The sequence below is a fragment of the Tachypleus tridentatus genome, chromosome 13 (genome assembly GCF_004210375.1).
Source record: "Tachypleus tridentatus isolate NWPU-2018 chromosome 13, ASM421037v1, whole genome shotgun sequence".
Lineage (NCBI taxonomy): Eukaryota > Metazoa > Arthropoda > Merostomata > Xiphosura > Limulidae > Tachypleus > Tachypleus tridentatus.
In genome coordinates this window covers 133,568,622-133,581,280 of record NC_134837.1, presented here as the reverse complement: position 1 = coordinate 133,581,280, position 12,659 = coordinate 133,568,622, and the positions used below count along the sequence as shown (strand labels likewise).

At 36.8% G+C, this 12,659-nt stretch overlaps 1 protein-coding gene across 1 annotated transcript in view; it reads right to left on the bottom strand.

Moving 5' to 3' along the window:
• Positions 1-10,374, bottom strand: part of LOC143240992 (uncharacterized) — a 44,324-nt gene extending 33,950 nt beyond the window's left edge. Inside the window, exon 1 of the mRNA XM_076484378.1 lies at positions 10,217-10,374. Coding sequence (XP_076340493.1) covers positions 10,217-10,268 — 52 coding nt within the window. The 5' untranslated portion in view covers positions 10,269-10,374. The remainder of the gene's footprint in view (positions 1-10,216) is intronic.
• Between the last annotated feature and the right edge of the window lie 2,285 nt (positions 10,375-12,659).

Sequence of the window (12,659 nt, the reverse complement as noted above, 5' to 3'; positions counted from 1 at the left end):
AGTACAGATAGCTCTCGTGTAGCTTTGCGCGAAATTAAAAAACAAACATATTTTAGTAAGCAGTGTAGTATAGTGGCAATTAAAAATAAAGTTGTCGTTATTTGAATAATTTAAACTATTTGACGGCACTTCCAATCAGGAGTATCTGCCTTTCTCAGATAACTCAAAAGAAGGTCACAGGTGGAGATGGTAATGAGCCATGACTGGATACGATGACCATAAGAATCAATTCAACTAGCTACGTCTGGATAGGAAGGCCAAAGGAACACAACCCCAGGTGGGATGATGGGGTAAGGATCGAAGACTGATAGCATATTGTAAAGAATGTTGCAAATGGTGGAGGTTCATAGGATTCAGTATACAGACTCTGGAAGAGCAAAGTGCAGAAAACCCCTGTGAGGACCAAAAGCCCCAGATGGTGAACAGAGTCTAATATCTTCAAACCAGAAGGGTTGGCAATCCATAAACCAAAGACCTATAATCCAGCTTAGATGATATGCGGGCATAACTGATCATGAAAAACCTTTTTTATCCCCAAGAGATTGAAGAGAGGGTGTTCAGTACTTTTGCATACTTGACAAAAATCTGCTTCACATGAGAAATTAAAGTAAGCTTACAGTCAAAGATAAGCCCCAAGAACTTTGCTTTATATAAAGAACTAATGGAAGAATAACACCATCAAGACGGAACTCAGGACTGGGTTGTGAGCTCTGTTGATGGCAAAATTTAATTCAAATGGTTTTAGAGGAAGAGAAGGTAACACCGTTTACTGTAGTCCACTTAAACAAGCGAGTGAGAACAGTCTGAAACTGCCACTCAATGATTGGGAAAAAATGTGGAAGTCGTATACATAAAAAACCATATGCAACAGTAAAAGGAAGCTACTTAGTAATAGAATTCATCTTGATACAAATTGGTGACACTCATGACACAGCCCTGAGAAACTCCAAGTTCCTATGTGATGGAATTGGAATAGATTGAACCTATAAGGACTTGGAATCATTTGTGACGTAAATGTTATGAATAAAAATGGGTAAATGACAAAGCAACCCATATAAATGGAGACAACAAAATACTAAACGTTAAGTTTCCTCAAGATCAATGAAAACAGAAAAAAAAAGATGTTTTTTCTTGATAAAGGCTTCTCTCATCGAGGTTTCAAGATGAATCAAGTGGTCCACAGTGGATACTTTTTGATAAAAACCATACTAAGTGAGAGAGTGGAGGTTGTTTGGTTCAAGGAACTAAACAAGACGTGCATTAATCATTCTTACCACGACTTTACAGAGACAACTACTCAAAGCAATTGTACGATAACCAGAATGAATCTTGAGCTCTTTCCCATGTTTTGAAAACTAAAAACAATAAACCTATGTCAAACATCTGTAAAACCATTCTTCTCCAAGAAAAGCAAAAGATGTAGGAGAGAGATGGTGCAGCATCTTACAGGGAGTTATCAAGCCCGATTGATGTACTGTCAGACCGATGAAAAGCACTAGTTTAAATAAGCAGTTACAAGCATACACATGATTTGTCCAAAAGGAAAAGAGTCGATCGCTCTGCCCGAGACTTGATGGTGAAAAAAGCGAGAGAAGAGGTAGAAGTGCTGGAAAGGTGGAAAAGGCACTTACCAAGAGTAAAGGCAATGCTCTGAACGTCAGAAACATCCTAGCCACTGGAAAACAACATGGAAAGGGTGTGTGAATAATACTTCCCATTGATCTTCCAAATCTTATTCCAGATGACTTTGGAACAGGCGGTAGAAGAGATGCTGGTGGTGAATTTAATCCAAGATTCCCTCTGGCTTTAATTCTTGACATGGACATAGACCTGCTGGAAAGCAATGTGGCTGGAAAGGGTGGGATAATTTTTTCAGGTATCTCCAGCTAACTTCTGAACCTTTCGTACATGCTGGCAGGCAGAAGATTATCATGAAAAGGATATCATAGAAAACATGTTGAGGTTTAGGGAATAGAAGGAACAAAACTTGAATTACACAATCAGTTACTGCCTCCATGCAGTCATTAATAGGTGGAAGACTAATGACAGCAGCATCGGTTTCCAACAGAGTACTTGAGGTTAGCCAGTCGGCCTACTTCAACTTCCATTGTGGCAATTGTTCTGCAAGAGCATCAAGGACTGACTGATTGAAAGTCTCTCCTGGAGACAGGTAAAGTGAAAAACGAATGATGATATTACCCATGGGAATATAGACAGCTACAGACTCCAAGGGTGTAACAAGTGACACGCCTCCATGGACTCACCCATCATACAACCTACCATTTCAGTATAAGACAGTTGCCAAAAAATGACAGTATCAGCACGTCTCAGGAATGAGTCCTGTGAGGAGAGAGACCTTGCATGATAGAAATTGAAGGCCTCAATATTATCAAAATTAGAACAGAATTATTGACAGTTCCACTGCATCAAAGTGACCAGTTTTATTTAGATAGAGGAGAAGTGGGCAGAGACCTTTCTGTTTGTAACCACGACGTTTTTCCTTCGAAAAAAAAAAGCCCTGTTGACCTCCATGAAATATGCAGTTGGATAATTGAGCATATCTCTGTCAGAACAAATAGACTCCAGTGACTGGGACCGTGATCAAATAATGGTTTCCATCTAAAAGCCGAAGGAGATGGATCCAAGCAGTCACTGGAAGCTAAAGTTGGAACAGAGAAACGAGTAGACATAGACTTCTCAACTGTTGTATCTGCAGAGAGCAAAATGCTTCATATGGTGAGAGAAAGGACTCTGAAAGAAGCATGGAAAGATCTATCTGGACTCCGATTGTAGCAGTGGAATGTAGTGCAGAAATATATGTCCAAAATAGGAGCAGAAAACAACAATCTCCGAGCTTCTGGATAAGAAATGCTATTTATAGTTTTTAAGTGTTATACATCTTTGTTCCACCACCCACTTAGGACAAGAAAAATAAGATAGATTGGAGTAATCGTAAGTAATGAAGTAAGGGACCAGCTGACATACGAAGGTGTCACAGTCTTTATCATCATAACGAGCACACGTCAAAGAACCATAAGATGCCTTTGAATGCCCAAACCACTGGCACCAGAAACAATTTTCGGCCTTGCGATTGCCCAAGAAGCCCCGAACCACTGCGGAAAAGCTGTCCCAAGCTTTTTTTTTCCTTCCTACTGAGCTTCTTAGGCAATTCTGTGCACTTCAGGATCTTCTTTATCTGTGGCCCAACAAAAACACCACCTTTGACAGCTAAGGAAAGAAGTCTCGAAGGTACTTGAAGGCTGCAGACTCCTTATCTAGAGCTGTGACAAATTGTTTCATAAGACCCGATGTTATGTTCAATGGTGGGAACAACACCTTCTGGAGGTCCATTAGTGGCTCACACTTGTCATTGTGGTTCCACACAGAGAACTCGGTCTGTTGTGGCCAGTGCTTCCCGTTATAGTGAGCTGCGTTGTCCCTGCTGTTCCAAAAGCAAAGATAACAGGGAAACTTGGTAAAGTCTCCTTGGAGACCCATTAGGAATGCTACCATTTTGAAGTCTCCGATAACCTCCCAACCACACTCATCATACTTCAAGGTTTCTAGCAAGGTCTTTATGCTGTTATATTCCTCTTTGAGGTGCACCGAATGAGCCAGGGGAAGAGACAGATACTTATTCCCATTATGGAGCAGCACAGCTTTTAGGCTTCTGGGTGAGCTATCAATGAAGAGGCGTCACTAGTTCGGGTTACAGGCAATTCCAATTACCTCAGCACTAAATCTACCTCGAATTTTGTGGAAAATTAGTAAATTTTAAAATTTCATTACCCAGATCACAAAACCAAACTTTGAAGAGAAAAATAGGTCTTTTTCCATTTACTTTAGGCATAGGAAATTGGAAAATAACACTTCCTGCCCAGGAACAAGAAAAAGTAAAAATTTTGTTGCATAGTGCTATTTATTGTGAATTACTCTTCATGGCGCCTTTAATATTGCGTTTGTTTGGTTTACGATTTGTGCAATGCTTCACGGAACCATCTGCACCAGCCTAGATCATCCTTTGGGATATTAAACAATCATTGAATTAAGCAACTTTTATAGCTTTTGACTTAGTAAACGTGGAACTAAGAGAATTTTTTTCCAGTGAACACGCGCAACAAGGTTGTCTTGATGCTGAATGCATTTCGTAAAACCCACAAGTTAATGTGTTTGGCACTAAAATGCAGATAAAGAAAACAGCTCATCAGTTTCAGTAAATCCGAATGAATCTAAAGAAAACTGTAAAATAATATGTCAAACAGAGTATAAATACTAATACAGTGTCAACAATGCCTTTTGCCCAGTACCAGAGCTCATCATATTAGTACTTGAGACGCTCTTTATATTATCACGTTTGTTGACATCAACTGTTTCGGTATGTAATAAATCATAATCTACACAAATTATACTTCATCAACATGATTCAAAGACTAGAAAGATTAGTTTGCTGAAATACAACTGCTTTATAAATAAGCCATTACAGAATATTAATGTCGGATCGAATATTCTGGGGTTAAAAAGGCCCACATAGTTTATTCCCGTATCGTATTGATTAAGAACTAATTTCAAGGACTCTGGCATACTGGATGCCAGGTGGTTTTCAATTTCGCTCTAACAATATAGTTTGTTCTGAACAGAAGTTAATATTAACTTTTGGTTTGAGTTTCACACATGGCTACCGCCTGCGCTATCCGGCCTTGATTTTGAAGCGATAGACAAGAGGAGTCCCACAGCTAACTTATAAACTTTATTTTAACAAAGAATATTGGGATTCATCATTACATTATAACACCCCTATAAATGAAAGAGGGCGAGCATGTCTGGCGACGACCTTCGATACCTCGACCAGAATATTTTGAGCTTATCGCCCTAATGATCATGCCCTTTCAGGTCCCATGTTCTATAGCATCACAACTTTACAAATAGTCGAGTAACTTTAAAAAGTCACCACACTTTAATCGCCTGACTATCATTAAAGAAAATAATGATATTCACAGAATAATAATAACCATTTTTAGATGGTATAACTTAGCAACTCAGATATTCTCAATCAGTGTACAGTTGAAAACATGTTCTTCAATGAACGTAGAGTTAAAAGCAAGTTCTCCAATCAGTGCAAAGTTTAAAAACATTATCCAATCAGTATAAAGTCAGAAAAGTTATACAATAAGTGTAAACTTGGAAACAAATTCTCCGAACAGTGTAAAGTTGGAAATGAATCCTTCAATAAGATTTTTCGTTAAATAATGTAAGCTATGAACATCACTGAGCTGCAATCTTTACGAGTGCGTGCCAAAGAAGAGTCTATAATAATTAGACCAGGTTTTATTTTATTAGAAGAGTCTATAATAATTAGACCAGGTTTTATTTTATTAGAAGAGTTCTCTCTCAGAGATATGCAACTTATTAAAAAGCTCAAAACCAACAACGAGAAACGTTATTTGAGGCAGTGTGGGAAGTGTTTTTAGATGAACTCTTTCAAAGTCTTGTCTTCTCTCTTCCACTTGAGAGGAGACAGTGCTCGTTGCACGAGTAACAGACGCCAAATCCTCGAAAATGGCGGAAGGCACTGAAAACATTTTGAACTATCAACTCATTTCGGTATCTACGGATTTAAGAGAAACTGGTATCGTTAAAACTTCACATACCGCCAATCACACACGTACTAGTCAGCAAAATGTAAAAAAGCAAGAAGTTCCTTTAACTTACTCATCACCATGAAGCAATATCAGAACACCACCAATCGCCAGTACGAATATTTTTTTGTTGTTGTTTTTCTATCAGTGATAATAACTGACTGAAAAACGAGTTTTTGTTCGAAAGGACAGGGAGGTGTGGTACTGCATTCAGACCGACAATTAACTTACTGGGTGGTGGGGAACAAATGGAGGGTGGTTGAGAGGTTTTGAGCTTATAAATACAATAACAACAAAGGGTTTTCTAATTGGACAAAATCCAACAGGAAGCTGGGAGAGTTAAGAAAAATGAATGTTGTAAAACAAAAACAAAAAATAGCAAGGAATTCACATGAAACAAAAGTACGCAGAACATGTTGAGAATTTTAAGCAAATCAAACAAGCTTTAGGGGATCACGTGATTAACTAAAGATTCGTATTCCACAGTTTCACGTAATCTGAATACCAAATATTTCTAGGTCAAAATCCAAACTACACTTTTTCTTTTGAAAGAACAAAAAACATAAGCTAATAAATAAGAACCAGCATACAAATATACGTTAGTTTTTAGTGGGAATCGAATTTGATCGGAAGATCAGAGCCAGAGTAGTTTACTATATACGTAAAAGAGGTAAACTGTTCAAGTTACCTCTTTATACGACTATGAAAAATCTTTTGACATGCGCCAACATATTTTTTTAATACACTATTTTAATCATTTCTGTGTTTGGGCCCGACATGGCCAAGTGGTTTGGACGCTTGGCTCGTAATCTGAGCATCGCGAATTAGAATCCTCGTCGTATCAAACATGCTCGCCCTTTCAACCGCGAGTACATTATAATGTTACGATCAATCCCACTATTCGTTAGTATAAGGGTTGCCCAAGAGTTGGCGATGGGTGTTAATGACTAGCTACCTTCCCTTCATCTATAACTACTCAATTAGGAACGGCTAGCGCAGATAGCCCTCGTGTATCTTTGCATGAAATTCAAAACAAACCAAACCTTCATCAAGGCTGAAGACGGAGTCTGAACCCATAAATTAGGCGCCTCGAAAGCACGTAAAACGACGACAGCATCTCATAAACACCACTAATAACTTTGGCCCACTATGCATGCCTGTAGTTTATGAATAAAAAATAGAGCATCCTTTGTATTCCTTTTCGTACTTGACAGGAAAAGCTCCAATCATCAACCATGGGTCGGAACAAGGATAACAACCGGTGTATGACTTACATTTCAGCTTCGTGTAAAGGTTTCTTACGCCGCACAGAAACATCAGTACATGATCTGTCAAGGACACCATATGCAGTTGATAAAGGTAGTGTTAATAACTTTTAATAAAAGAGAGAAATAACATTTACCGTTTCAACATCGAAAGAAAGATACTAGACTGTAGAACTCAGGGACCTAACTGACTGATTCCTGCTGAATTGGTAATCCTCACATGTCTGATTGCATAACCTGTACCTCAATAATTTTACCAACAGACTTGATCATTATTTGAGGAAACACATAGCTTCCATACATAAAAGACTGCGGACTTCAGAATCACCTCGCACTTAACAGAGGTCCCAGTGTACTGATGAACTTCGAATATACTGCACACCCACCCGCCCGTGGTGTCCCGGGGGTGAAGGTAACACAAACTTCCATATTATGGTTCTACGATCCTAAAAACTTACTCTTAAAATCCCCCACTATGCCTTCCCAACTTTCCGGATGCGTTGTGGCCCTCTCCTATCCCTGGGAGGGGACTGCTCCAACAAGATAAAATACATCCCGAGTTCGTCTGTCAGGATTGGTTCTCCTAAATCTGTGGGAAGAGTTAATTGGACAACTACACATACATACGAAGTTACAAACTGAATTAATATAGAACACACAGTGCCAACACAAAACTGTATCTTTGAACACAAAGCACACAGTTCCGATATAAAACTATATTTGAACCCAAAGCAGAGAGTGCCGATAAAAAGCTGTATCAGCCTTGGTCAGGGTGCTGGACTAGCAACCTTAGGGTTGCAGATTCGAATCCCCATCTCACCAAATTTGCTCGTCCTTTGAATCCTGTGGGCGTTATAATGTTTCAATCAATCCCACTATTCGTTGGTATAAGGGTTGCCCAAGAGTTGACAGTGGATGGTAATGATAAGCTGCCCTCTCTAGTCTTACACCGTTAAATCAAGATGGCTGACAAACAAATAAAGCTCTATCTTCTAACACAAAACTCAGGTCCGACATGAAGCAATTTCGCTCGATATATTCAAATTTTACGACTCGAATCGTTCACGGTGTTTCGCGAACCGAATTTATTTAGGCTTTGTACGAAACAATGAATATCAACGTCGGGTCCAAATGAGGACGAGAGGACACGGATGATAATACACTCTCTCTTTTCTTAATATTCTGAACATTTCATGGACAAACCGAGTACAGCTTTTACATTATTGATCTGAATATGAGATTCTGCGAGTTGGTGTGCAATATAAACAAGTTTCTGACTAACATTCTATCAGAACATGCAGGGTATAGTTTATATGGTGACGTATGGCACAGCAATATGTTGACGAAAACATCTTTTTCCCATATAGATAACTGACTCTTCCGTTCTCTTTAATTAAGTAGCTACGATGTATTAATCGTGTTGATGCATTAATCTTTAAACCATGGTACTTTGGAAGACAAATACGTTATTCCCACATCATCCACCTTCGTTTCACATAACTTACGTTCAACTTCACACAAAAAACATATACTTATAACCTCCACAAGTTAATAGAAATCTAAAATTATAACCTCCACAGGTGAGCAGAAACCTATAATTATAACCACCATACGTAAACGTGAACCCGTAATCATAACCTCCATACGTAACATAAACTTGTAATTGTAACCTCCATACGTTAACATAATACTGCAATTATAACCCTCATACGTAACAGACTAACTATTATATTCAACACAAAATGATCAAAAACAGTTATAGCACATTCAGAATACAATACGCTAATTTAAAATTACAATATTCAATGTACAACTTAATATACATAGATGGATATATAAGCATCACTTTTACTGACAATTCAATGGATTTCAATCCGCATTAAGCTTAATCGCCGAAGTATGGATAACCTTTTAAATTATAATTAAAAAATAAACCATATATATGTATACATACACACATAAAAGTACTGAAATAATTACACCATTTCCTCAGCGTCATTACAAAAATCATTTACACTCGAACAATGTGGTAAACATTAAAGTTTACTCTTCGAGTGATTTAGTGTTTTGTAAGACAAATTAGCATATGGGAACTAAAACAGTGGAAACGGCGTTATGGTTCAAAGAAAAAGTGTTGCACGAAAATAAACAGCTTCGTTTTAAACAGTAGCTCAGCAGTAAGCTGTAGGGTTTATAACGATAAAATTCATGGTTTAATCTCTACAATGTGGACAGCATCCTGATAATTTGTGCATAATAACAAACGAACAAAAATTATTTCAAACAGACGAAGGCCTTACTACAATCTTTAATCCACAAGGGATATTTGAATAGTTACTAAAGTGTATACTACCCCTCAAACCATATCTTTATATCCTAGCTGTTTGGAGATATTCTAACCGAACAAAAGTTGGTTGCCACTCATCATTCGCACTCAGTCAATTTACAGTTGGCAATTCAAAGGTTAATGGTCAAAGTTCATTTACGCAAACAATTTGGGTTCGCTCTATTTTATTAATTTGCGCTTTTGCCAAAGCCTGTTGTGACGTTCATTCCGTATATTTAAGTGGATAAATGAACATTATTTCACTAGGCACGTGCCTTTAGACTTTCTGTATCAAATTCAACTTAACTTTTGGCGATATTTCTTTTTTAACTTAAACTGTTATACGTATTTGAGCTTTTGAAACAATTATAAAAAACAGTCAAGTACACATAAAATTTTTCTGTTGTTTAACAATTATATGGATTAAAAATGTTGAGTTTAAAAATCCTGTGAAAAAATGTATCTCAAGACGATTGGTATGGGTACTAACAACTCTTATTAATGTAAAGTAGAGAACGACGTTTCGACCTGCTTAGGTCATCTTCAGGTTAATAAAAGTTTTAATACCCATACCAGACGTCTTGAGATATATAGATACAATCCTCTGATTATCTGGCATAAACAAATATTCCCATTGAAATTACATTCTAGCTAGTGCAGATTGTTTTAAATTCGCAGTGTATCAAGAACATTCACGTCTTTATACGATATAAATGTATATATCGACCTCCTTTTTTATCTGCATAATTCCTGGTGGTACCAGAAATTACTTTTTTTACACGCAGAAGTCAACGTTTGAATTCCGGGAAGTTGGTTTGTTTGCAACAATATGCACCATTACTTAGAAGTTTCATATGAAAACAGGGTGGTATTAGGCTAAAGTTAGACAACGTCCTAGGTCTCACACTCGTACAGAAAACTATAACTTGAGTAACATATAAATATTCACTTACCTTTTCAGTCAAGTGCAACTGGCGAACACAACTTACCTATTTTTACGAAAAGTAAAATAAAATACACTATTCCACTAGTTGAGCTCATGTTGTCGAACGTTGTAACCCTCACATATACGTCTCTTTTCAGTATTTGCTCAAACACGAAGGTAAAGAACTTTTATGTAACGTCACAAGGAAACAGCCAATAGAGTTGAGCTAAGTAAACTGAAAGTTGACCGCTGCAACGTGACATCTCGTGGTATATTACGGTACTACTAAAACATATGATTACTGACCGATGATCGTAATGCAGTGCGATTAAATAAATGGAATTTCATACCTATTAGTAGCTTGTTCTATAATTTCTTAATCATTTTTAAGGGAAAGAAAATTTCTATTTTTGGTTACCTTTACATATCTCATCATTGTTTCAAAGACAAAAACAAATTTGACAAATAAAAACTGTTTGAAACAAACAGAATCGATATTTTTTTTTCACGAACGTCGTCGTCATAAGCCAGGCAAACAAACTTTTAGCCGTTTCTTCATAAACAAAAAATTACCCTCATACTATTTCTAGTCATTAAAATAAAACAACCAAAATTAATATCCAAACTCTGGATAGACGGTACCGAGATGATAGTTCACCATATTTCATTTTCTGGCTTAAAGTAACACGTCTGTGTTTAACGAGTTACTTGATAATAAAACAAACCTTCCTGTAGCTAACTCCACCATTAGCGAGTGATTAGTCAGTGGCATTTGCTTACTGTTAGAGCAATCATGTCTCTTATCCATTAACGAATTCATAATATCGATAGAATTGGATTGGAAGTAAAGGTAGAATAAATGAAAGCATCTTATAACTGTTGAGTAGGTTCTTCTAGGACTGTTAGGTAAAAATAATGCATTGTTAAATCTCTAGCCTTCAACATGTTATCCTGACTTATGTATTATTATCAACACATTATATCATGTTCTGATTCATGTGTTATTTATTAACAATGCACTATGTCATATTCTGAAACAGGTGTTATTATCAACACGGTAAATGAATGATTCCCCCCTCTATGCACCCTGTAAAATATTTATCCCGTTAGTGCTGACAGCAACTCGTTTTATAAATGCATCGTCTGTTTGATTGTTTTCATAGCAAAGTCACACTGAGCTGTCTGCTATGTCCATCATGGAGAATCGAACACCAGATTTTAGCGCAAATCCATAAACTTACCGCTTTTTCATATGGGGGCGTTTCATTAGTCAATCACCTGTTAGAAAAATAAAAGTATTATTATTAACTGTAGCTTAACTGTTTTCTTCAAAAACCTTGAATTTATGTTCTCTCGTCCTCATTTATTCAGAATATAGAACAAAGAAAGCACGAGTCTCAAGTCTTTATCCCCATGATTCACTAAATAATCATGGACACTTTAAAATAATCACCCCACCCCTCTTTTAAGAAGAAAAAATAGGTTAAGAAATCTTAACTTATCCAGAATTGTTCACGGTATTCCAAGTCAAGCCTAGCTAAAGAAGTAATTATGTATTTTGGCCTAGAATCAATAAGTCTGTATAAACACAACTTAACATTTTTTAGCTATATTACAACCAACAAGCACTGTTTCGATGGCTTCCTTGGTCTTAACCTATTCTTGTGAAATAACCCTTCCACCCTAAAATAACCTCTTTAGCTCTTTTCTGAGCCCTTTCTGACAAATAAATATATTTTTCCAATTGAAGGTTTTAATCGTGCTACTGAGTTGATTCCATCTGCACGTACGTTAAACGTATGATTCAAATTATGACCGATTACTTTGCACTTACTACAATTAAAGACTATTTTTCAATTATTTATCTCACTTTCAAAATTGATGTAAGTCATTCTACTGTATCTCAACATCCTCAATACAGATAGAAAGAAACAAGACCTTAATGTTATCAGCAAACTTTGACAATTATGACCCCATCAATATCATAATATAAACAAGAAAAACAAAAACCCAAGCGTTGACTCCTGACATATTCCATTAGTAATAAGTGTCTAGTATGACTGGACATTATTAATAATAATTACTCTACAGTCCAGCTATATATTCTTTCCCCAGCCCCTACTGGTGCGAGTTCCTTAGCTATTTTTTTGTTTGACATACTGTAAAAAATTGCCCGAAAATATGTCTCCAAGTCCACACCCTTTCCATTTACCAAGTCATAAGGAACACAATCAAAGAAATATGACAGATTAGTAAGACAGAATTTCCTTTTTGTGAACCTGTGTTAGCTTTCCCTTATATAGCTTTTCACTAAACAACTTTATCAAGCTTCTTTCATCAGAACTTATCATTTTGTTACACTACCAAAGTAAAACTAACTGACCTAAAATTTTCTAAGTAACTCTTGTAACCCTCTTTAAAAAATGGAGTAACACTTAGTCGAACTCTATACTGACCTACCATATCTAAAAGAAAGAGAATCGTCTACTGACCTTTAACCCATTTTT